The following is a 26,388-nucleotide window of genomic DNA, read 5'->3' as shown; positions in this document are numbered from 1 at the left end:
ATAATCTTATCTCAGGATACAACTTAATAGTGCATGCATGTCAAGTGGATCAGACCCATTAAATACATGGTTGTTATAACACTACTACGATCTAAAATACTGCATATGGTACTCACAGGATATCCTCTCCCTATACTCGTGTATCATCAACATTTAGACAATCTACTTATTTACCACATCCAAGGTTTGCTTTGGCCTGCAGCTAATATCAAGAATTTGTTGAAATCTATCAAATATTTAAAATATATAACACAACGACATAATTGTCACAAACCAACAATAACTTTCAAAGACAATTGATCCAAACTTTGAAACCTTTTTCTTTACCTCATTTAATAAGAAATGCAGGCAGTTTTATTGGATTAACAGTATTCCAGCAGGCACTGTAGGAATACATGGATTATTATTCATGCCAATTCCAGGCCACGAGATAGGAAAAATGAGAAAGACATACAAATTCATAATACAACATGAATGCCTCAGATTTAGATCTACAAGTTTTCAAAGAGAACAAATACCTTATACACAGGCAAAAACGCTGGATTAGAAAAGCGAAACAAACTTACTTGGTCATTATCATGGAAAATGATAAGAAAACCAAAATAACCTTACTTGCCATTATCGTGAAAAATATAGATATATTGGTGCCTTAGGTCCAAGAACACCAGTGCATCAATGGCACACCTCTCTGGATAACCCTCAGGATTCTTGTGAAGTCTCAAACCTTGTAGGTGTGTCGATTCCAATCATACAACACAGACCTGATATCAAAATTATGAGCAGCACAATTGCCTGAAAAGGAAGATGCATAAAAAGCATGCAATTAGTAACTTTCTGGTGTAAGCAAAACTGCATAATAAAAAACAACCCATTGGTGTCTCCTGTTAGATAAGTATGAGTAATGAACACAAGCTACCACATTCTACTGAACCTCTGAATGAGTGAGACCAACAGCAACTAATAATAATTGCAGATCCAACAATAAAAACATAATCACAATTATAAGATGGTCAAGTTTGGCAATTCTTCATTGAGTAGTCCTCAATGATGTTCATTTGTGTAAATCATAAACCTCCAAGATAAAAATCTGTTTTTCATCTGAACATATAATAATTTAAATTTAAATGAAAAACTCAATGCGTATTACCCTCAACATTATATGTTACTGAAAGATTCAATTATGAAACTCGATCAAAAGGATAGATAACGAATTAAGGGCTTACAACAAATATCCCTTCTAGGAGAGATGACTTTATTTGGCAAACTCCATCACAAGTTGAGTTGTTAGAGGCATTGCTCTGGGTACTATCTGCAAGAAACCTCAATGCCAAATGAGCAGGGTACTGTAATGTTTTGTATGGCCTGGACGTATAGAGAACTGTATACTTGGCACCAGACTGCTTTAATAAATCAACTATGTCAGAGAAAACCTCCCCTGCAGATATCAACAAGTTGACAACAATTTATAACTAAGCACAACATTTTAATTTATGTAAAAATTCACACAGAAATTATCTTTCTCAAACTAATAACATGCCTTCTGATTGTGTGTGGCCCGACTCTTCCGATCTTCCACTGCACAGAACAACTAAATCTGTCTTCCCACTTGTCCGTGAGGCCAGAAAGTCCTGCATCAATTAAAGTTCAGAAATAGACAATTAGTATTTAGATAAAATCATAAAGCAACAGTTTCAATTTAAACAAAAATAATTTACATGAACGGAATGCAAGCTGTTAAGTTTCTCAAGGTTTCTGCCATTTATGGAACAGGAATCCAAGTAAGCAATGCGATTCAGTCCTAATCCTTGTGCACAATTTTCTTCAAAACCTTCAATTAGAGAATTTTCCAGTGTCTCCTGTTCATCTATGGCAACATATGGGATTGCCATAGAGAAGTTTGAAGTTGTGAATGACAGCTGAACAACAAAAGAGAAAAGTTAAATCAAAATATGATGAGCAAACAAAAATTTGACTGTAAAAGATAGAAAAATGAAAGTGACTATGGATACCTTCAGAATGTCTATCAAAGAAGGATCCGATTGTTTTGGACTAGAGATATCTGACGAATGCAACTACACAACAAAGGAGCACATAGTCAGTATTTATACTGGAGGAGCATTACCAAGTTTGTGACGTTTGTAACAATTACAAATTCCTCATGAAGTCAATATTTCAGTCTATAGATTCACAATAATGAGGAGAAGGTCGCTAAATGGATAGAGCAACACTGGTGCAGTTTGCAATTTGATATAAAATGGTTCTATGTACAGGACTGATAACATAATCCTTTATTTTAATTACAAATATGAGCCTCTTACTTCATGTTCTCAAGGATAAAAATTAAGCAAATAGTTGTCAAATAATGGTTTGATATCAATTTCAGAAGCAAGTAATTCTTATTTCTCCAAATTGAAAAACCCTTACTCACGAAGTAAAAAGCAGGTAGTTATTGAATTTCATTACCTTCCTTCCAACAAAAACAACAGCAACATCCGTATTCTCATCAAGGCTTTCCTTGGAGCACTACAAAATATATACCCAAGTTAAATAATATATGCTTCACAAAGAAAACATTGAAAGCTAAATCAAATTTTATGAAAGTGCACCAAGTTATTATAGCTAATCACCAATTAGACAACTTACCAGAATATTTGACCAGCCGCCTTCAGACAAAACCAATTTTGTTAAGTCCTTAGAGGAGATTGTGCGGTAGTCAACGAATTCTTTATTGTTATAATGTGGTGATCTGCAACATTAGTAGGCAACTAGTTTCAAAAGGAAAAAAATGCCTGTAAACATTAAAAATTAAAATATTCCTCGGTGGCAACTATAAGCCTAAAAATGATTGAATAGTGAATTCATTCAAGCACATGCCTATGCAATTAGAAGTCATGCTTCTACAGTAGGAAAACAACAATTTTGCCACATTCATCATTGAATGAATTTGTGATTCATGTACTTTCATAGTATAAATCACAAAGAAAATCAACCATCCATGATAATACTAAATGATTATAAGTGTCAATTTAATTCTCACTGAGTAATTATAAGCCTATGGAAAACATGCATCAAGTAAACAAAGAGAAAAAAGAACTGACAAGAAAAAGAACGAAGAACTCCCACATAATTTATAAGCAGCTGGATATGTTTATGAAAAAGTCAATAGTTTTAAACTCCAAAGAGCATTGGTGCAACAACGATTTAACAGTTGATATGGTTGCTGCTAAACCTTAGGATATAAAGATACAAGATAAACAGATCAAAAGTCAATATATAGGTACTGGCAAACATGTTGTAATGAAGTATTTGTAAATATACACTTAACACATTTAAAAATACAAATATAATGCTTATATATGTTTTTGATATTTTTGAAAATCTTTGGTATATTCTAAAAATTATTTTCAATATTCTATAGTTGTTTAAAATTTAATTATTTGATCATAAAACCAACATAAAGTTTACATTTTTGCTAAATATTCACAATGCCCTTCTCTTAGCTTCTCTTCTCTTTTCCTCTCTTCCCCTCTGTCCTCTTATCCTCTTTTCTTTCTCTTCTCTTCTCCTTTTATATAAGTCAATGGAGAGAATAGAAATGCAAGATATCAAGATGTTGTTTATAGCATGGTTTGATGTTTCAAGCACCAGACCCATGCCAGTCCTATGTTGGATTGGTATGGGTATGGTGCGTGCTAGCATACTGACAAACAGTGTGCAAATCTCTTTCATGATATTATATATAATGCATTGGGAAGCACATGCTACAGTCCATACCACTGATCTGACATGCCATTGTTCTGGTATGTATCGGCTAGTCCATAGATTCCATACCAGTCTAGGCAAAACATAGAGCGATCAAGTGACTCTAAAAGTCTAAAACTACCAAATCCAATGATATAGTCTACATCTTGATATCATCTATGATCTTTTAATCATCCAAACAAATTCATTTCTTAATTCATGTGATTTAAGAAAATTGAGGATCATTTAAAGTACATATTTTAAGAAAAACAATTGTATATTGGTTCTAGCAAGACCAAATATTGTAATGCTTAAATGCAAAAGATCTAAAATCCAGTTCCTATGCACTTGAGTATCACTTACTCAATGCTGCCAATTTCATATATAATTGCACCAACATTAAGTTTGAATAGAAAGTACTAAGGCCTACATCACTAAACATGTACAAGATTGCAACAGGCCATGAGATTAACTCAACCATGAAATAGAGGCCTTTTATCAATGAAAAAGATGGAGACATGGAAGAAAATCTTTAAGGTTGAAAAAAATTAATATATTCACACACCTTTTTTTTTTGTTATCCTCCCCTGTTAAAGTAACCCATCCATTCACTCACAGATTGTTTTTATGAGTGTCCCATTGAATACTAGAAATACAATGAAGAAAATCTATAAGAAAAGATCATTTTTTGAATTTGAGACTTAACTCTTTTCATAGCACATCATTGGATATAATTTTTCATTTTATAATACGCTCAAATACAATGTTGCTTAACGAAATACTAGAAATATCTCAAAACTGGCAGAACATTTCAGTCAAACACTCAAAGAAAACCATAATTAATGTTAAAACTTCAAGCGACACTTTTAGAGATCTACTTGTAAGGACAGTAAATAGATCATAGAAATTTCATTTAGTCATACCAAGAAAGGACATAATCATCAACCTTGTCACATTTGTTTCACTAGAAGGAACACGAGGAAAAAAAGATAGGTCGGGCCATGTTTCTTATACTTCCAATTAATTATTCTAGGTCAGGTTGACTTGATCATTACCCAGGCTCTCAGCACTTGTAAGAATACAAGTTTAACATGATGAGAGGATAATAGAAGGTATAATATGGTGTTATTAAGTAACAACTTCATCTAGTATGTTCAGTTCCACCTCCCCTCTCTTTGATGTGCCGGAAGAGCGATGAAGATGAGGTAAATCCAGTTTTTTTATTACTTATGACATATGATTTATTGAAAAGATAGTAAAAACTGAGGAAATATGAGAACAGCAACAGAACCACTATATTAATGTGTAAATTGTCATGGTCAGAACAAAAAGATGCAAAAAGACTACCCAAGTCCTGCATGTCCAGCTAGATGTGCTATCATTGCCAACAATGTGAATGATCAGAAGTTGTAATTGTTAACATACTAATAATGGAAAAAAGGCTAACACTTTTTATTCAAAATGTTCCGTATAACACAAATAGAAATAATGTCATATTTACTTATCACAAGCATAGTTGCATAAAAAAGTAATATAGCAATAATTTGCTTTCCAAGACCAAACCTACTTAGTATCTGCATCTCAAGGACAATACCGGTAAGGTTGAGGCGACCACAGAAACGCAGGAGCTGTGAGAGGGAAGCCCAACACCCACGGCAAGTCTGCCACTACAAACACGATCGCTAACAGGAGTGCCCTAACGCCCTCCATCTCCCCTGCACAGGGGTTCATATTTCTGTCAAACGAAATCCAAATCTACCAACAGAATCAAGAAAATGAGACAAGATACTCATCATGGAATAAACTAATTGATAGAACACACATCGACATCTAACATCAACCCCAACCGTGCACAAAATCTTATCGATCAGCGAAGAAATCCAATTCAGAAGCCACCACTGCATGAGACGAGTAATGGACTAGGATTGGGGAAGTTAGGCCTATGAATCCGGTTGAGGAGGTCGATCTAGAGTTAAATCGGAGACGGAGATCATCGCACCTGCAGAAGAGCCGATCGAGATCGCCTCCCAGATCGAGATTAAGAACGCGAAACGTAACCAAGCGACGACGCCGCGCTCCTCACTGGGGAGATCGACCGTAATATTAATTGGACGGCTGTTGAGCCGATGTGATCATAGAGGAATTGATCATGACCGTCAATCCGGCGGGTCGGATCCGAGGCTTAGTTTGGACGGGCAGGATGAGAATACAACGTGGGAGGGATCAGCTTCGCTTCCTTTACACGTGCAGAGCGTGTGTGATTTACAATTGTGATTGCCAATTGGAATGGAATTACATGTAAGGGAATGGTTGTATAAAGATTGCTTGAACCAATTTAAATCGATGAAAGAACAAATCAATGGTAAATAATTTTTATAAAACTAAATGAATGGATTAAAAAAAAAAGTTGATTTTTTCTAGAAGTAGGATAGAAAAAAAAAACTTCGACAAATATTTTCTTACATTATTATAAAAGAATATTTTTCTATTTATTAATTAAAGTTAGGACTAAAAGTTAAAAGAGGACATTAGAAATTTTTATGTTTGTTATATATTATTTAGATATAAAAAATATATAAGACAATTGTAAAGCTTGATATAATTCGGGGTCGTAGATTTACATAATCAGGAAACAAATTGTTAGTATAAATGATACAAAAATTTTGAGGTAAATATGTATGATTATTTGTTTTGAAAATTCACCCAAATATGTATGATTATATGTATGAGGTAAGTACAGGACATGTTTTAAAGTAGATTTGAACATGAAACTCATCAACTATGCAAGCATTAATCATTAAAATGTCTTAATAGAGACATAATTGAATCAATATTTCATTTAGGATAAAATAAGATAAAATTTCATATTTAAAGAAGATAACATTTACTGACATTACATGTGCTCTTCCCTAAGGATGGATGTTGGCTTATACAAAACTTGATGTGTGGAAAGCTCTCCTATTGTTAACATCAAAGAGTAAGATGGTATAATGGAGCTATTAAGGATCCTTGAAATTTTAGGAGCTCTTAAGTAAATAATAATAATTCATGAATAAGGAGCTAACCTTTGCATTTCTAATTATCCTTGCTATTAGAATTCATCCATCCTTGCATTTCTAATTATTTTAATATAAATAAATAACATAAATGGAAATTAAGATTAATTCTTGATTAGTATATGAAATAAATAAAGATTTCAATGAAACACAGATTCTGAAGAATAAGACTGATTTGTGTAGAGACATGAAGTTGGGAGTTATTGTGCTTAATTAATAGTATAAAATGATTAAAAATATAAAATAAACATTATGGTTGATTATATATTAGTATTTTATTAATTGTATTATTTAAAAAAAATGAATGCTTATATTATATTTTGAGATGAATGTGATAGAGATATTGATAATAAGGAGAATTAGGTTGACCATTATCTTTTCTATTTTGATACCATATAATGCAAAAGGTAGAAGTTGAATACTATTTATTTATCAAGAGACTGAAGTTATAAAAGTTAATGTTAAGAGGATAGTTAAGTGTAACTAAATTAAAATTCATTTTTTATTTATTCTCCTGATTATACCATCTCATATTTCTTTGTTATATAAGATATTCAAAATTGCATAAAAAGCCTTTTAAAGCTAGTGCTACCATATTTTCATGCAAAATTGCATAAAACTCCATTATTGAATATGTTATGATAAGTAAAATAATCAATACTTTCATTAAAATAATATGGTTGGAACAATTATCCATTAGTTGGAAGAGAGTAATTAAAAATTGTGCTCCTGTGTTATTTGTTGATTAAAATTATGTTCAAGATTTCATCGATAAAAATAATATTTTTCAGGTAGGAGTTTTAAGTTAGAATATTTCATTATCTTCTTTTAGCTTGCATGATAATATTTGAAAGCACGTAAAAATATGGTATACAATTTCGAATTGTACCATCCAATACGAGCGATATGTACCGATTTGACGACATATCGGTATGCGGATCGCTCGCTACCAAACAAACTGTGCTACAGTGTTACACTGTAGCAGTAGCACTATTACGGTGTTACACTATAGCAATAGCACTGTTACAGTGTTATAGTAAGAGGAAATCGTTCGATAAACCCAAGTGTACCGTTCGGTATGTCTTGGTGTACCGCTCGGTACGCCAGTGCCATATCATACCAAGCCAACCTCGAAACATTGGTATAGTATGATATTACATATCTTGTGTAAAAAGATGTTTGTTTTAATTTTTAGTCGAGGATCATACTACTAAGTATTTTTTTCTCTCATCTTTTTAATGATTTTGATCTATTCTTTCATATTATATGTGATAGTGGTGATAGTTGGTGATGCCTCTATCAATGTTAGGACCAAAGTGAAGAGCAAAGTGATGGATAAATAAGTAATGTTAGATTGATGATATTTTATAATAGGATGAGCTCAAGGAAATATTTCCTCTTGGATAAGGGGCTATTGCTAGGGTTGGATAATTGCCTTATCATTCCGGTCCGGTCCGCTCCTCATGATAAGCTGGTAGCCACATTACGATTAGGAGAACGAGATGATAGATCTATTTCTCATTCCTTCAGTGACACAAGCTACAAACTCTATGGAAGAACGACAATGTTATGCAGTAGCTTTAATGAGATTTTGGAACAAGTACAGTCATGCAGGTGTAGAACTGAGAATGGAGATAAACTGCAGATAAAAATAAGATCATACTTCGTTGGATCAGTGTCTGCAAAAGATGTGATGCAATGCACAAACAGAGCTGGGTGTCAGAATCAATCTCCTACTTTCCTATACTGAACCAATCTGTTGTATGTATTCTTGTTCTGTTTTGTTCTTTGTCTTCCACCTTTGGCTTCTCCCAGTTTTCTGTGCTCTGTAAGTGTCTGCAGAGACTCTCATTGGACTTGGTTTTTTGAGCTTTCCAGTTGACCACTTTATGCTGCTCCAATACCCAGGAAATCAATGAAGCGAGAACTGATCTTGTTTGTGCCACCATCTCTTTCAGCTTGCAGGAAGGCATTGTTGGTGTGGTTGGCTGCTGGTTCAGTTGCTGAACCTTCAAAAGATGCATCAGAGTAAGCAAAGTGACCAGATCCCATGGCAAGTTCCACCATTGGTGCTTTACCATTGTTGAAGACAGTGCCAGGTTCACCAGGCTTTTCATTACATCCATTCCTTCTGGTCTGCAGCTTCTCATCTAAGCCTGCACAAGAAACAGACTTAATTTGAAGCCCTTCATGTAGACACAACATATTTACACTTTGAATCAAAGTGTTAAAGAGAACAAATAATATCTGCAAATGTTTGAAGGGTAGAGTAGAATGAAGGAAACTGATCATAAATAAGATTGAGGAATAACATATATATATATATATATATATATATATATATATGTGATTGGACAATAATACCAGAAAAATGATAGGTGATGGTCCCCTGTTTTGATATTAAGTAGGGTGCAATGTATCAACCCGCAATGCCTCCCTTAACGTCTAATAGTTGGGGTGATTCTTCATGTTCAAATAATGCACAATGACAACACCAAACTATCCATTATAAGATATTTATCCATTAAAATTTGATGATTATCTAAATAATCTATAACAAAATCTCAGAAATGCTCGTTAAAGAGAGATTGTGTTTGTCGTGCTCTAATATACACAACCATTGTTCTAATTTAAGTATCGGAATGGCCTTCTCGGGTACACCATAACTCACAGACAGTGTAGCATTGGAGCACAATTGGAGCATTGGAGCACAATTGATAGACTAAAATTAGATAGTTGAATGGTAAGAAGAAAATAAAAGAGTCACTCATCATCCACCCCCTGCCTCTCCAAGGAAAGGAACTGAGGAAGGGCCCAAATCCAGATTAGCAAAAGGAGATGAAACGCTAAGGATGGAGAAGCATCAGAAAGGTCAGGAAAAGGAAAAGAAATGGAACATACCCAAGAAGAAGTGGAAGGCCTGTTGATGTGATGCCAGACCAGAATCTTTCAAGAAACAAGGCATGAACCTGCAAGCGGAGGGAGTGAGGGGGAGACCAGTGCAAGTTGAGGTAGACTCATCTCTGGTGCTGGTGATAGAGGAGTCACCACTCCAAGCATTGTGTCCACTGCTCATGTTCATCATCTGTGGCAAGGCCTGAGTCCAGTGGTCAGGGGAGGTGGTGAAGGCCTTCCTTCTCATGTAACGACTGCATTGCTCCCTCTTCTTCCTTGCCATGATCACATGCCATTGGTTCTTCACAGCATTGTCTGTCCTCCCGGGGAAGAACCTTGCGATGAGAGACCATTTGTTCCCGTACACCCTGTGAAAAGCTAAAAGCTTTTCATCTTCTTCCACACTGAAGGCTCTCCTGTTGATCCTTGGGTCCAGTTGGTTGAACCATCTCAGTCTGCAACTCTTCCCTGTCCACAACAAAATCCATCAACCATTTCAACCCAAGAAGCAAACTCCACTTATCATTCGTCAGGCTCAATACTTTTTTCCTATGGACAAATAAAATAGGCAGAATCTGAACCAGTTTTCTTGAACGATGCATAAAGTCAAGAAAGAATCAGCAAACTCAGAATTTTTCTGTCTTCTATTTGCAGTTGATGTGAATGAAGGATGAAATGGCGTACCTGATCTTCCTTCAAGCTTCTCGGCAATCAAGTTCCAGTTATGGGGGCCATATTGGGAGACAAGCTCCTTCAGCTTGGCATCCTCTGATGGTCTCCAATGGCCTCTGCCAGAGGACTTGGGCTGCTTATCCTCATGAACTCTCCTTCCATTAGACCTCTCACTCTCTTCTTCCGCACCCAATCTCCTGTTCAGGGCCTCAATGCCCTCATGCTCCTCTGATGGAACCCTCCTCTCATACCATTCTCCCTTTGCGATACTGAAAGGAGAGTCTCCATGAAACGGAGGTGGTGGTGGTGGTGGTGGCGGCGACAGCAGTGGCCGATAGAATAGCCCCATCCCCGCTATAGATTTTTGCGTCTGGTGGCCCATTATTTTTACTAAAAGAGAGGGGGAAATATCACAACAAAGAAATGATTTTGATCCTTGTCCCACGTTGATTTCTTCTTAAACCTCGATCCAGAAGCATCAAAAATGGATCTTTCCTGCTCACTTTGTTGTGTGTCATCAATTTCGTCGAAGAACAAAGAATGACGACAAAAAGAAGCGCTTTGGCAGATATAGAAGCGGAGCAGAGAACAAAAGGCAGCAACTTTCGAAAGGAACAGAAGAAAAAGAGCCGCACGCTTCTCTCTCTCTCTCTCTCCCTCTCTCTCTCTCTCTCACTCACTCGCACATTGGTCTCTATCGAGACACTGATATAGAAGCGGGGCAGCGGGCACGACTTGGTGCATGTCCAACACCGAAGTAAATCAAAACCCGAAAGCAGATTCCGAAAACCACGAGCAGAAACAGAAAACAGGCAACAAGAGGAGGACGAAGAGGAGGAGGCAGCCGGCGAGCGGGTCGTGTCGGCGGTTCTCCTCGTCTTCTTACGAAGAGATGCCGCTGCTCCTCGCCCGCCTGCTGTCCCTCTCCGCAACGCCAAGCATAGCAAAAGAAGCAGCATGCAGCAACTCCCTGCCTCCATCTCTTTGCCCGTTGCCCACCTCCGTCCAAAACGGTGGCTCTCAGAAAACCAGCCGCCGCAGTTTACTGCAGCGGATTGTGAATAGCTACAGTGAATCTTCTTCACCTTCTTCACTTGGGAGAAACAGATGGAGTGTATGATGCACCATCACTGGTTTCCAAAACCTTGATGCCGATGTTTCCTTCCTCATATAACCAAATGAAATCGTCGAAACATTTCAGTGGCAGTGTAGCTTTGTATTCCCCAGTCATCAATCGAATGATTGGTTAAGGCAGCATTAAATCCAGGCGATACATGGCATCTGGCAATATCTTCTTATTTTTGTGGATGAATCTTAATTATCAGAATCGGATCAAACATCGGTCGAGTCATGCCTCGAGGCATTGGTTCACTCCAATAAGTTGGTTGTCATGGAGAAATAAGTCAACATGAAGTCGAGAAAGAAGAAGAAGAAGAAGAAGAAGAAGAAGAAGAAGAAGAAGAAGAAGAAGAAGAAGAAGAAGAAGAAAACCAAAAAAAAGAAAAGAATAGTTATAAGAAAGATGATTAAAAAATAGCAAAAAAATCATTTAAAAAAATAAAATATGATAATAAAAAGTCATTATATATGAGTATCCATATTTAAATATTTTTTTCATAAGAATTATGATATATTTTTCCATTAAAAGATGATTAGAAAAACAAGAAAAATATTTTTTCCTATGATTTTGGATGGAAAAAGTTATACTTCTTTGCAATTCTTCAAATTATCACAGCTAGACAAAACTATATGTAAAGTTTGGATGATGGTTGAATCAAGGATAGTAGAAAACCAATCACTTCTCTATGTACATCTAAATTACATGTCCCTCTCTCAGTCCCAATCCATCTCTCTCTAGTTTAGTGAAGTTGAATATCCTTCACAAACTCCAATAGCAGTACATTGTTTTTATTCAACCTAGTCCTTTTTTATAATGAAATGTCCTCAATAACATATAAATAATAAGTCACATCAAATATATATTTTAATGTCTAATGAATAATCATCTCATTGACCTTATGAATGGATCCAAAAGTTCATGATTATCTATTTTTTAAAATAAAATTAAATTAGATAACTTTTGTCTAAACACATATAATTAGGGTCGGGCTCTTTATATGTCAATATATAAATTATTATTTTAATCTCATATCATAAGATTGATTTAAGCATCGAAGAAAACATAAATGCCCTCGACATTAGTTTTATAAGTTGAATGTTTAAGTTAACATCATGTTTGTTTTACCAACATTATTACATCAATAAGTGATTCATGTAGACTCAAATTAAGTTTAGTTGACTTTAAGCAATCGAATTATGCATTAATACTTAAACTTATGGTTTCATAATGTAAATGGTTTGTCGGAACAATTTCAAATTAAATTTTTTTTACTATAAATTGTTGTATTATATGTCAAATTAAATTGGTAAATTTTTCTCTAAATCTTTGCTTTTACTTGTGTACTGTTAAAGATTATATTTTATTTGTGTTTACCACTAATAGGTTCAGGATAAATATTTATGGTGTCACCAAACGAAATCTTAGGTAGACATTATCTTAAACAAATCAGAACACTACAAATATGGGTGTTAATTCCTCTACCATTATTATTTTCACAACATTATTATTCATTTAAAAAAAAATTAAAGAGCTTCATTCATTCCCTATAATTTTCTCTATTTTCTTACTTCTTCCTACTATATTTTGTAAGGACTGACTTGGATGCATATCCAATGCACAATGACGGGTTGATTCGAGTACAAAAGTCTATTTATTTCATTAATAGTCTCAAATATCCATTACGTTGGATGTGGATAAAGACCACATGGATCTTATAGTTTTCTCTCGATCACCATGAGTAGGTTGCAACTCAAACAAATGATTTTGAAGCTAAAAAAGTTATTACATAGATTTATTTTTCTCATGCTCTTTTATGACATAGATATTAATAATTTTGTTATTTTAAGATTATTATTATTATTAAGATCTTTATCAATTACATTAGTTGAGACTTTCAATAATATTATGAGTTAGAAGATAATAATGATGACATCGAGAAGTTAGAAAAATTTTATATGGAAAACATATATCTTCTCTATTCTAAATTAGAATATTTCTTCCTATCAAAACTTTGATAGTTGTAAGTGCCATCACAGAGTCCAACTCTCCACCAACAATGGAAAACACCTATTTCTCCTCCAAGTGTCAATTCACCTAACCCTAGTTTTGGCCATACTAGCTCATGTCAATTTCTTTCATTGTCAAAAATGGTGCACTATTTTGTCCTTCATCAAATAGTCCACTCACTTAATTCATTCATTTGTCTCTATTCAAAAATTCTCCCCCATTCGTGCTTTCTATTTTCCTTTTCAGAACTTGTAAACCATATAATCTACTACAAATTTCTTGATCACAAGTTTTTCTTTTTTTTAGGAGAAAATCTTAGTAACAAAATAATATTTTTTATAAATAATAATAACGAATAAACTTATCGAATAGTTAAGATAAAATTTATATATTTCGATTCTCATTGTCTATTTCTATGCAGAAAAATCTAAATTATTTAATATATGAGATTAAATTATATATAAAAAATAATATCTTGAGTTAATCCACAGAATCAAATCCTTATGCTTGAAAAAAAAACCAGTTTCTCCAAGCAATTTGATTCTTGTTTAAAAATTTAGAAACACACACCAACCTTAAATATTTTTTGTAATCTACAATTTATTTTCTCCATTGAGATCTTGCTTCAAGCTCTCGATCGAAACCAACTATGGGATTTCTTTAATTGCTTGCCACTAAAATAATGATGTTTATAATTTAAAACAAATAGTATAAAGAATAATTATAATATTGTGGGATGATATGTGATATTGATGAAACGTTTAGAATTGGTTTCTTCGAGTGTTTTCCACATTCTTAATAGCAATTAATCGAGGTAGGATTGCTAAAGATTTTAGTTCACAAACGATGCAAACTTACCTCGACACCTCACTAGGTTGACTTTGACGGCGTGTGAAGATGAAACATTGCCTTGTGGTGGAATCCACGCTATTGACTTGACTAGGAAAACAATCACTCTCTGTGATCCACATTTTATGTGGTAAATTCTATTTGGGTATCTATTTTTCTTGACTTAAAGTTGATTATTGGATATCCTTATCCAAGTTGAATAGTTGATGGTTGAAATATTTTTGATTTTGACTTTATCCTTTTATCATAGAGTAGTAATTATTTTTGGACAGTTTTTATCTATTTGATTTGTTCGAATAAGATTCTAGTTTTCTTTTCAATAGGTTTGGAAAAGTATTCTTGCAGAGTTGGCATGAATAAATACTTGATTTGGATCTCAAATATTCGATAAGATATGTTTATATTTTAAAGGTAAATAAGTTAATGAAGAGTTATTCGAGTCGAGAGGAATTATCAACTTTTAAAACTGATTGAAAATGTATTTTTGAGAGTGGATTTACTTTTTGATTTTTTATTAGGTTTTGAGTGTTCGTCAAAATAATTCTTATTAGTCTACCATCAAAGGTGGCCATTTGAAGTCGTAAAATTATGTTTGCCTATCTCAATTCCTTGCATTAGTAATGATTTGTGGATCTTATTAATTAAATAATTATAAATTTTAAAAATTATAGATATTAAGTTATGGATCAAACCTAATATATATTAATAAAATTTTAATTTATATAATTATGGGACTAATATCTTCTCTCATTTATATGTGTGGGTTAATTGTCTTCCTATTATTCATAATGATAAGTTGTAATGCATATCAACGTATTACTATCCAATAATCTCTCTTTAAATTTATTTTAAGATATTAAAGTAGATGAGTCAAGATAAGACTAATCCTATTGAATAATATAACATATCATGTGTCATTTTTCTTGACATTAAATGGTGGTATCTTTAGGCCATCCATCACTAAAACGTGGGTTTTGTGAGATCATATAAACGAATGCGGCAGTACTAGAAATCTCGATGGGATTCTCTTCTTCATTTTAGTTGGGTTGGCCGGCTGTCCTCCGTCGAAAGAAACGGAAGAAAGCAGCAGCCTTCGTTGACGACAAGGGGAAGAGTCTTCTTCATGTTCACTGCTGTGGTCCTTCCGATGTGTCCACCAGTACACCCTTCAAACCCTAAGTCATTGGATGATTCTTCCACTGTTTCACTTTACCAAGTTCAAAGTCTCACTCCATGCTATGCCATGATGATACATTCCCTCCTTCCTACTCTACTCCTTTTGACATAATTCAATGCATGAGGGTTTCAGGAGAACAAATCACCTACTCTATGTTTTGTTTGGACCAGTCAATATTAGAGATAGGATTTTAGTCACATATAATTAGATAACGATGAGTCTGAATAAATCTAATTAGAGTTAATACACATCATATTGGATATAAATTTATTTTAAAAATAAAATATAAAAGTTATAGACACTAATATATGGAATCTGATTCTTTTAATCATTAATGACTTCAAGATAATATTTTTAATGTAGCTTTCTTTTATCGGTGATGGAGGCTACAATATCCTTTTAGAATATTTATAGAGCATGAGTTAGACGGAGAGTAGACGTCAGAAACTCTATGATCATATAGAGGAGAACACCGTTGTGGAGAATAAATTTTCACTTGCAACACAAATGGGAATTTGCTCCTTCTTGTGTTCCATCAACTGTACTATCAAGTGAGAGGTTGCTGTCAGAGGTTTCTCATCCGCCGTGGGAATGACATGCATATCATCAACTAGAAGTTCCTCGACAGCAAACCCACCACCCACTGGATGGACTCAAGGTGAGGAATAATGAGGTCTCCATCTCCATCATTCTATAGCGATCTTAAGTCACCTCGAGCTCGTTATTTCTTCTCACGTGTCGACAGTCGCCAGCGACCGGCGACCGGCGACCTGCAACAATGGAGACCCCGTCGGCGGTCCACTACAAACCAAAACTCTCTCTCTCTCTATGTGTGATGCGTAATGGTTGACAGATGAGTTGTCCTAGTGGACACTCAACTTTACTTGCCATGCCTTCGAGTGCTGGACGAGGAAAAGGAGGATGTAAGTACAAGGCAGAAGCATCGAGAATAGTACCCTACTTTGGACTATTAGTTTACCATTTGATCCGGATTTTATTTGTAGCTGTTAGAATAATATTTTGAACTATTATAAGAGTGTTTTTACTTAATTTCTACGTTCACTAATTATAAATTCACTCATATCTACCAGAAAGATAATGATAATAGCCATTAATTAGCTAATCGGGTTAGATTTTCTAAAAGTTTTATTATGATCATTCATACATAGGATTGCATGCAAGAGACTTTTAAGGTAATTTTGTTAAGATGCTCCAAATAAGTCAAATAAAAAAGTACTATAATAATTTTAAATAATCTTTTTTCAAACTAAATCATCTAAAATCTAACAGGACAGTATTCTTTGCACCATTTATTATAATATGTTCTTGGAATTCCATCATCGACAATTACGTTTCCAAGACTCCAAACTCCCATACGTTCCACCATTATCGACAAAACGAGGAACCAAAATATACATAGTACGAAGCCCACTTGCCCGTAACATTGCACCAATCTATGCAGGTTGTCCTATGGTTCCACTTCAAGATTAAACAATGACTAGTTCCAATTTAGGGTACTCCTAAGCTTAGTGTTTTGCCTTGAGTTAGAATAAGAACTTGACAAAGGTTTCCATCATGAATGTCTGTGAGAATAATTACTTACACATGATTTCATATTGGTTTGCAGGTTTGGAATTTAATTGCATTTTATTTATTGGTTAAGTTCTTCTCTTATGTTGTTGACATTTGAATTCTTTTCTCCTATCTTGTTTCTCGATTATATTTCTGAAAATGTGGTATTAGAGCTGTTAATTGTCAACGAATATTACGTGAAATACTTGGTCAATATTTTACTTGTTAGCTTTGTTATTGGCATTATTACAACCCCTTTAGTTCTAGATGATAAACATTCAACATCTTTAACAGAAGTCAGCTTCTTTACCTACAAATATCTTTTTTGGAAGGAGAACTAGGAATACAGTTGACTAATTAAAATTTTCTTTTCTGATAGAGAAAGAAAGGATTGACTTCATCAATTAAGATTTGGACACCCACTTCCAATTTCTCAATGCTGACTTAGTCTACTGAAATTTCCATGGCAGTATTGATTTGTTGTCACTTGTGATGACATAAACTTGACTCTATGCTAATCCATAGTATTTCACCTTTGAATCCTTCTTCAACATCTGTTCTACTCTTTTAGATGTTGACTAGTACAAAAGTCAACAATTAGAAACTTTAGTCAGTCAAAGCAAGTTACAACAACTATGGGTTTTTGCCCTAATTCCAGTCTCATTGTAACTTGTCATGAAACCCACAGGCAATTTGGTGCTTAATACTCATGTCAGAAGACCATGTTTATATTCACAAATCACAAACTGATTCCAACTTTGACTAATGATACATTAAGGCTTCTTCCATGAAAGCCAATTTCATTAAGGCTTCTTCCATGAAAGCTACATACACAATGAAAAGGAAGAAGGCAACAAGAGAAGCTTCCATGAACTTGCACGGGAGTCTTGCCTTGCAAGAACTCCAACATGGTCGAGCTCTCTCTATCTATCCAAGGGACCATAAGGCCGGCCAATGAAGAAAACTTTGAGATCCTCTCCTCTCCAAAGCTTATCACTTGTTCTACGTCAACAACAGAAGCTTCCATGACGGACGACGTGATGCTCTTCGACGTGTTCTCTGACCTCGACAATTGCATCCTTGTGTGACACCTCAGTCTGGTTAGAGACTTTGTTCGTTGTTGCGCAAAAATCTTTACGCTGAGCACAGCAAGAGGCCAACTGTGCAACGATGATGTTAGAGTTATCATGGATAACGTCACAATGATGTGAAAAGGGTAAGAAATAAAATTATTATGTATAAATTTTATGTTAGGATTGAAATTAAATATCATAAATAAAAAAATAAAATATCTGTGTCTTTTAAACATAATAATTAACATGGTACCTCAGAAATAACACACCATTGATAGAATATAAAACTTTTGAAAGGTAAGAAAAGGAATTACTATGATCTCTACAAAATCCTACGTATATATAAGTGAGAGTAGAGGGTCTAAAAAAAATAATTTGAAGAGTCTTTTTCATCAAAAGTATCTCGTTAGATATCCTAACATAAGTGGATTTAGTTGATAACCTAAATCAAAATTTAATTAGAATCTTACTGTATCTTAATCAATTAATTAAGATCATAAAATCTAATATTTTCTCACTTCACTTATTAATCGATAAGCTAAAAAAAAGTTTAAGATCAAAATAAATAAAATAAATTTTATTTTAAAAATAATTTTATCCAATTGGTCTGTAAAATTTAGAAAAACATTTATACACATAAGAATTTAAAAATAAGTTAACAAGTCTAATAAGTATAATTGTATTACATTAAGTTCGACTACTAACGCGGATCATAGTAGTTATATATCATTGGTATCATATTTCCTTCTATATATTACAACACTATTAATTTTTCCTAATGTAGTCCAAATAACTCATGTAATTTATCTTGTGAAGATAATCCTATTATTACATCCAACTATAATATGTATATACATAAATATGAACAGAATAATAAAAATAAATAAATTTAATTATATAAATAAAAATATCAATTATAATATCTATTCAAACATATATTATCATATCTTTTATGGGTTGTTCACAAACCCAATAATAAAAATACATCTTTTCAAATACTTTAGATTCTAAGAACTAAGTGAATGGATTAATAATCAATATAATAAAATTTAAGTTCCTTAATTAACACTAATTATTTCTAGACTCAACTACTAAGTACTTTATGTTAATATGCTTAGAATCACCATAGTACTTGTCATTATTAGAAAAAAAAAATTATTACGGTATGCCATAAAATATCTTTAGCAACTTGATAATTGAATTAGACCACGTTAAGTCTTGAGATAAAATTTTATAATAATAAAGCTTGAGTGGTCTCAAAACATACCACAAAATTAGTTTCTATTATTGATAATATAATTTGCATTATACTATTCTTGTAAATTATACATTCAACTAATGTAAACATAAATCAGAAAGTGAACTTCCTGATATAATTTATAAAATCAACATATAAAAATATTATTATTTTAAATTGATTTAATTTCCTATATATATATATGAGCATATAGTCTTTTGTCCCTCATAAATATCTTATTTTATTCCTTTATAGTTTTTAAATATTTTATTTATGGTAACTCTAATATCTATCAAAACTAATATTTAATCTAATATAGACTTAACACATAACATACTATAAGAAATATTTTTTTATTTGATTTTTTTTCAAGTCAATTTTAGAACTTGAATCTTAGGCCCTTATCATTTGTCAAACAAAGCTACATACTAAGAGTTAATTAATAATTTTTTAAGATATTCTTAATAATTATATATATTATTATTAATATTATTTTTGTTAATACATTTAAGATTAATCCTTATCGTAATTTTATAAGTTTATTAGTCCATGCCACTTTGGTGGCAACAAGGCTAATACATTTATACCTTATAAGTCTATTATCTAAAGCTACCTCGACAATTACTAGTAAAATAAAACTTATTGATATAAGTTACAAATAATATTTATCAAATATTTTTTAATCTAATTATACAATATTAATTAATAAAAAGTAGTTGTAATAATTATTAAATAAAATTTTAATCAGCACAAAAACTTGTGATAAAAATAATCATGATAAAAATTCATGCCTTATTGTAAAAATTAATATAATATCATAATTTAAAATATATGCATGTAAATAATTACATAAATATCGAATAATAATAATTAAAATTTAAATACGACAAATAATAATAATTTCACTAATATGTCATAGGAGAAACTATAAGAAAAATTCATAACTTATACTTTTCGTTTATATAATTCTATAAAGGACCTAAAGGCCATAACCCTACTTAGTTTGGTAATTCAAAAATTAAGCCACAATGAATTGGGCAGCCCAGAATTTGACCACCTAAATTGAGCCCAACAATCACTATAATCAATTTGTATTTAAGATCCAAGCCCAAGATAATTATTAGATTAAAATTCAAATTAGGATAAATTAGTCAAATTTCATTAAGTTAAAATTAGATTTGACTGATAAAAAATAAAAATTGATCAGATCCAAATTCGATAAAAAATTTATCGATGCAAAATTTGGATCATAATGGTCAAAATCAAGGCTAAAAATGAGCTACAATGATAATCTAATTAGGGGTAAATTTTGGTCAAAATATATTTTAATAAGTCAAAATCACTGTCACCCAAATACCCTTCTCTGAGATTTCTTCTCATCGTGACTTCTCCATCGCACGATATCGACACAATCTCTTGGGCGACGATCCTTCACTGGTGCCCCTCTGCTGCGGATGGCTTGCCACCGGTCCGGCGACCAACTTCATGGCGCAGCATCGCCGGGCATCGAGTTCCATCGCAACAACGCCCAACAGCCCGCCGAGCCCTCTTTCCACCATAATACAACCGACCGCAATGCCGCATGGGTGCTTGCAGTTGGACGGCGCTGCCACCCGGCGCCGCCAACACCATATTGCGACCCCAGGACCCTTCTACAATGCTCGAAAGTGCTGCCATCCATAGAATCCAAACACGGTCGCGCTGACTTTGACCCCCACGGCCGGCCAGCAACACCATTGTCCAATCGACCGCGCGCCGGACCACCTCATGGTTCTCGGCATTGTCGACCGAGGCCAACGCCCAAGGGCACAGCAATCGGCATTGTCACTCAACATGCCTGTGCCGAGCTCCACTACTGTGGACACGGCAGCGTCCACAGCCCTTCATCGCCGATGACGCGACACCTCCGCCATGACTGCACCGCGCTTCATGCGCAGTTGCCGGCGAAGCCCTCCGCCATCGCTGCTTGTGCAACTGCGGCACATTCTCGGGTCATGATCAGGGAAGGCTATTGCCCTCCACAGCGCTGCCGTTTGCCACTTCCATCAACCCGTAGACCGCCTCGATTCCTTCTGAGGTCAGCGATGAGAAGAAATCGCAGAGAACTGCTTCGGAAGGTCCTTCCTGCTGTGACGCTTGTGCGGCAACCGCCTTGGCTGCCGCACTACGTGGACAACAGCCTCCTACCGTGGCAATGTCGCCGCACGTAGCAGCGCCACCGTCCAACACAATAGCTTATCAACTCAGGGCCAGTGACCACAGTAGGCCGGGCCGTCACCCTCCATTGCATCGTCGCCGATAACAAACCGTCGACAATAGATCGCCAATCAAAATTGGATAATATCTTTCGAATGCTCGAACACAACAACTTCACCTCTGGTTCTACCCGTAAGGGCGAGGAAACCTCCAAAGCCCGCAAGTATAGGAACAATGCAATAGGGAAGACGAGCAAGAACACATACAACATCCTAAACAGGGAAGCAATGTAATGCAAGCATCATACGATCCGAACAAAAACAATAATAATATGATATAATTAAGATATAAATTATTTAATAATTTATATTTCAATGATAATCAATAAAATATCTTGGATATCACGAAGCAACACACTATAATAATAATAATCAATAGGATACCTTTGGATGTCGCGAAGCAACATCCAAACATGTACTATTAATATCAGAATTACTTGCCAACCACAACATGTACTATTAATATCGAAATTATTGCTACATAAAATGATATTTGTAGATGTGAAATTTCATGCAAACTTAGCCACATGGTCATATCATATAAATCGGTCATCTATTTTGTACCATAGAGATGAGATGATACATTGAGGTATCAAGTAATGGTGATGGTCTGCTAATTCACCTCTCATTAACATTCTAAAGAGTTGAATTCACTCTTTTATAATAAACCTTCAAGATTTCTCCATGTCCTACAAAAACAAATTAGGAAAGTAAGCTATGTTTTGGTTCTTCAGGAACAAGTATTTTCTGACATTATTCAACTTCTTTTGTAGATCAAACATGCTAAAGACTTTATTAGGTGATCATAAGATATCTAGATCTTCATGTAGATTATCTAAAAAATGACCAGATTAATTTTAGATAAATTAATTTAATAAGATCAGTTCTCCATTTTTCTGGTTCCACCATCAAGTCTAATCTAGTTATCTATCATACACTAATTAGTTAATACTAATTATTTTTTTCGTAATCCATATATAACAGTATAATCTTGCCTTAATATTTTATATGTTATGTTAGAGGATTTTAACATAACTGATAAAAGAAATCATCAATCCTGCTTTACAATGGCTCAATTGTTTATGTAACAACCAACACATGAGAATGAATCAGCTGCTCTCAGACATCCCAAATCTGCTGTGTTTTCTTCCTCATCAGAGGCATTATATGTCCTGTGTCTTAGTTCATCTCAGTCTATCCCACCCATTCAGTTTGGCACAACTCATTCTGGGAAGCTTTGTTCCACAAGAGAAACCATGGACAAACCTTCCCTGTAGCAATTTGGAGGTCTGACATCAGACACTTTGCTTGCAGGTTGTGTGAAGCTGAACACAACACATAGTCACCTAATCCAGTAATTTGCATTTGCAACTAACTCTGCTGCTGATAGTTTCATCTCATCTTTGTATGCATTTCTGCAAATGTGGCAACTACAAGGTAGTCTTCGTTAGAAAGTTCGTTTGCACCGTTACATGCTTGAAAACAAAAGCTTAATCCTTGCAAGAAAAAAAATGTTAGAATTCTAAAATCTTGATACACCAAATGAAAACTATATGTAAAAGAAGAGAAACTTCACTCAACCTTTGGCTCAAGAACAAGTATAAACTACTCTTTGTCCCAATTCGCTGAAAAGTATATTGATCAAGTATTTGTACCTAACAAATTTCTTTCTCGGAAACTATTCAGACTTTTATTCCTCCAAGACATCATAATCAAGATGCAGCATGTGTTGCAACCAAAAGATGGAACTTTCAACAATGGTTCGAGATTTCAGCCACAAAACAAATTTCATAGCAACGCAATTCGGAAGAACCACTGCAGGAAGATGAAAAAGTACCTGAACCTTGTGATATAAATTTCTCCATTCCCGAGTATTTTTCAGCTACAATATATTCTTCTTCATAACAGGTGCACACAAGAGAATTATATTCCAGTCATTACAGCTGCCATATTTGAAACCAAAAAAAGCAAGAGAAACAAGGAGTACAATCGACAACATACAACACTACGAACGAAGATGCTATCTAGATATCATCCCTTATCTATCTGCAAAAGATGAACATCCACGGGTGTGATATTGACAATGATAAGAGATCAGATCAGGCTAGAGCCGCCACAAGCTGAAATCTACCTGAACTCCCTCTGATTCATCCATGGAAAAGATGAATAAAACAAAATCAGTTCTCCTCACCATGTGTGTTAGTTCCAGAGTTTGATGATGATGCATTTGAAGATGAGGTCCCACCATTCTGAGAACCTGATAGTGAGAAGAGACCACTGAAAGGCCACGGAACAGGGACCCAGAATCTATTAGGATCTCCTCGACCAACTCTATCACCACCATCACCATCATCACCATCAGTTTCATCGATCCTACTGCCATTACTAGATCCATTTGAAACTTTTGAATCATCAGCAGGCATCTGAGACCTACAAACTGGGCACGAACTATGGAGTTCCAGCCATGGAAGTATGCAGTCACGGTGGAACTTATGTTTGCATGGCATCTCTTTAGCTTCCATTCCTATAGCAAAGTCCTCAAGACAGACAGAACAGCCCAAGGTTTCCTCAATTTTCACTGTGGGCAATGCATCTATGGCCTCTTTCTTAGCCGGTGGAGTCCCATACCTATTCAGATCGTTCTCCGCCAAATGCTGCAACAGCATGTCCAAAGCAGAACCCATAAAGGAATCTCCTGATGAGGCACCGGCACTATTCGATTCTTGGCCATCATTCTGGTCTGTGTCCAAGGATCCTTGGAGAATTATGGCCTGGTTGAAAGGATTGATGAGAATTAGGTTCTCTCTTTCCCTTTCCCTCTCTACTTCAGTCTCAAAGTTGTCTGTCTCAGACCTAAGATCATCCTGTAAACTCTGGAGCAACTGAATAATGGCAGATCTCCTCCTTCGCCTCCTTATGAAGTCTTCGAACTCACGGTCCAGATCTGAGTCGTCGTCATCCTCTTCCCTTCGGGACCTTGAACGGCGAGAAGAACCATTGATCAATTGATACCAGATCGGAGCCCATAGGGAGAGGGACCGATCTGAATCGATAGTGGAGTCGGAGTCATCAAATCCTCTACTCTCCATCTCTTCCACAAAACCATCATCACAGAAAGGACACTTGAGCTCCGGTTCCATGACCGGATTAACAACTCGATGGCACGCATGGCACCAATATCTACCAACCGGAGCTTCACTCATCTTACTGATCCTCTTGTCAACTTCCACTACTGATAAGGTATGCAAAGGTTTCAGGGATTCAACTAGAAGTATCTACAGGTTTTCGATTTACAGAACAGCAGATCTGAGCGAATCTTAGCACCAGCAGGCAGTAAATCTTGCAATCCAAGAAAAATCTACCCCCTCATCCTCCTTCCATAGCTTGTCATCTAAAACAAAGTCATCAGAGAAGGAATCTCAGGCTTTTACCTGCCAAAACAAAAATGAATCGCAAATACGTCATGCCACAACCTAGCAGGTACGTCTAAAGAATAGTCTAAAATACTTTTCATAAAAAAAAATAAAGCAAAAAATCAAGAATTACAGACATAGATCAGGTTCAGGGGGGAAGAGAGATTGTCATGGACTTGAAGGGAAAATAAAATTGGTTCTGAAGGTAAAAGTTGCAAACAAAGGAGATGCCTTTCTTTCACACAAGAAGAACACAACAAAAGGTAAGATGCCTATGAGGAAAAGTCAAATATTTCCAATTACCAGAAAAAAATGTTTTTGAGTGTTCCCAGAAGAGGGTCCTTGCTCTCGTGCCACAGAAGCCAAAGACGAATCCCTCAGCATCCCGCGAAACATATCCCAAACCTTGATCAAAATCCCATCTTTTACAACGCAAATCTTGAGCATGAAGATGAAATAGAAACTCAATAAAGATAGGATCAAAGGTCTATCAAGACTGAAGACCTCAAAGTTCTGAATAAACAAATAAACATACAGAAAAAAGAAATTAATGGAAACGCACAGAACAAAACCAGATCTTTTCTTCAAATCCTTGGGAAGAAATTAAAAGGAGGAAGGAAAAAGAAAAGTATATACATAGAAAAGGAAGGATTACCTTGGGTGTTCTTGGATGATTTTGGACCTCTCTATCCTTTGGGTTGGTGAGCTGGAGGAGGAGAAAGGAAGATGCAAGGAAGGCAGAACCAGACAAAGTCTGACCTCTTTCTTTACTGCAGGAGTTGATTATTTTTGACTTTATCACCATGGCCTCCAGCAACCAAAAAATTATACATGCAAAATTTACAGTATCTTAGTCTGGGATTTGTCCTGTTTTGTTTTTCTAAATTTAATCCAAGTCTTTGGTGGCAGCATTTTAACTTTCTATTTTAACCTGCACTGGACCAAACTGGCCAACCTAATATTAACTTTCTATCTATGGTTCCAAGTCACATTGCTCTTGCTGCAAATTTACACCATTTTTTTGGCTGCAGGTCAAGTTTTGATCATGTTGTCTGTCACATTAGAGTATATAAACTAATATAATTTCAAATAAAGGAAAAAAAAGTAATTTATTATAGAATTATTTACTAATTAAGCCATATGGTTGGCATAATTTTATATTTTTTATCTAAAAAAAAGTAATTTATCTTCTTGAATATTATATAATGACATTTAGCTTTTAATGTATTTCTGTTTGAACCAAGAAAAGAATGGATTCCTAAAATTTCTAGCTCGCGCTCTCACCTACTGGGATCCACAGTCGTCCCCGATCAAGAGGTGG

The 26,388-nt window shown here is 34.8% G+C and overlaps 3 protein-coding genes across 10 annotated transcripts; all 3 read right to left on the bottom strand.

The window, feature by feature from the left end:
- Positions 1-331: 331 nt before the first annotated feature.
- LOC103971056 (uncharacterized) lies at positions 332-5,861 on the bottom strand. Of its 3 annotated transcripts, none has more exons than XM_065185734.1 (9): positions 5,741-5,861; positions 5,336-5,456; positions 2,644-2,746; positions 2,464-2,523; positions 2,010-2,072; positions 1,716-1,916; positions 1,538-1,628; positions 1,224-1,435; positions 332-792 (listed from the first exon to the last, which is right to left on the bottom strand). In XM_065185734.1, the coding sequence occupies exons 2-9, from the start codon at positions 5,449-5,451 to the stop codon at positions 700-702; spliced, it is 939 nt and encodes a 312-aa protein (XP_065041806.1). In that variant the 5' UTR covers positions 5,452-5,456; positions 5,741-5,861; the 3' UTR covers positions 332-699. The 3 variants fall into 3 exon arrangements, with proteins under 3 accessions (XP_065041806.1, XP_018676396.2, XP_018676397.2); XM_018820851.2 differs by lacking the exon at positions 5,741-5,861 and adding an exon at positions 5,564-5,660; XM_018820852.2 differs by lacking the exon at positions 5,741-5,861 and adding an exon at positions 5,589-5,625.
- A 2,487-nt stretch (positions 5,862-8,348) lies between these two features.
- LOC135675513 (transcription factor CSA-like) lies at positions 8,349-11,249 on the bottom strand. 2 transcript variants are annotated; one of them, XM_065185733.1, is made up of 4 exons: positions 10,377-11,249; positions 9,699-10,160; positions 8,876-8,953; positions 8,349-8,806 (listed from the first exon to the last, which is right to left on the bottom strand). In XM_065185733.1, the coding sequence occupies exons 1-4, from the start codon at positions 10,744-10,746 to the stop codon at positions 8,685-8,687; spliced, it is 1,032 nt and encodes a 343-aa protein (XP_065041805.1). In that variant the 5' UTR covers positions 10,747-11,249; the 3' UTR covers positions 8,349-8,684. The 2 variants fall into 2 exon arrangements, with proteins under 2 accessions (XP_065041805.1, XP_065041804.1); XM_065185732.1 differs by having other exon boundaries at positions 8,349-8,953.
- A 12,231-nt stretch (positions 11,250-23,480) lies between these two features.
- On the bottom strand, positions 23,481-25,827 carry LOC103971144 (E3 ubiquitin-protein ligase SIRP1). 5 transcript variants are annotated; one of them, XM_018820908.2, is made up of 3 exons: positions 25,723-25,827; positions 25,371-25,505; positions 23,481-25,085 (listed from the first exon to the last, which is right to left on the bottom strand). In XM_018820908.2, exon 3 carries the CDS (start codon positions 24,855-24,857, stop codon positions 23,832-23,834), a length of 1,026 nt encoding a protein of 341 aa, XP_018676453.2. In that variant the 5' UTR covers positions 24,858-25,085; positions 25,371-25,505; positions 25,723-25,827; the 3' UTR covers positions 23,481-23,831. The 5 variants fall into 5 exon arrangements, with proteins under 5 accessions (XP_018676453.2, XP_018676455.2, XP_018676454.2 ...); XM_018820910.2 differs by having other exon boundaries at positions 25,371-25,472; positions 25,723-25,748; XM_018820909.2 differs by lacking the exon at positions 25,723-25,827 and adding an exon at positions 25,630-25,716.
- Positions 25,828-26,388: the final 561 nt, after the last annotated feature.

Source organism: Musa acuminata, chromosome BXJ1-6, assembly GCF_036884655.1.
Source record: "Musa acuminata AAA Group cultivar baxijiao chromosome BXJ1-6, Cavendish_Baxijiao_AAA, whole genome shotgun sequence".
Taxonomy (NCBI): domain Eukaryota; kingdom Viridiplantae; phylum Streptophyta; class Magnoliopsida; order Zingiberales; family Musaceae; genus Musa; species Musa acuminata.
This window is presented reverse-complemented; position numbering and strand designations above follow the sequence as displayed.

What these genes read in the sequence shown, in the direction of transcription:
- LOC103971144 (XM_018820908.2), bottom strand. Translation starts at nt 24,857, where the DNA reads ATGAGTGAAGCTCCGGTTGGTAGATATTGGTGCCATGCGTGCCATCGA.
- LOC103971056 (XM_018820851.2), bottom strand. Translation starts at nt 5,645, where the DNA reads ATGCAGTGGTGGCTTCTGAATTGGATTTCTTCGCTGATCGATAAGATT. An exon ending in GGTTGATGTTAGATGTCGAT is followed by an intron (nt 5,457 to 5,563) that starts GTGTGTTCTATC and finishes ACCCCTGTGCAG; the next exon opens with GGGAGATGGAGGGCGTTAGG. An exon ending in ACAGCTTGCATTCCGTTCAT is followed by an intron (nt 1,629 to 1,715) that starts GTAAATTATTTT and finishes TAATTGATGCAG; the next exon opens with GACTTTCTGGCCTCACGGAC.
- LOC135675513 (XM_065185732.1), bottom strand. Translation starts at nt 10,746, where the DNA reads ATGGGCCACCAGACGCAAAAATCTATAGCGGGGATGGGGCTATTCTAT. An exon ending in GAAGCTTGAAGGAAGATCAG is followed by an intron (nt 10,161 to 10,376) that starts GTACGCCATTTC and finishes TGTTGTGGACAG; the next exon opens with GGAAGAGTTGCAGACTGAGA. An exon ending in GGCCTTCCACTTCTTCTTGG is followed by an intron (nt 8,954 to 9,698) that starts GTATGTTCCATT and finishes TTTCTTGTGCAG; the next exon opens with GCTTAGATGAGAAGCTGCAG.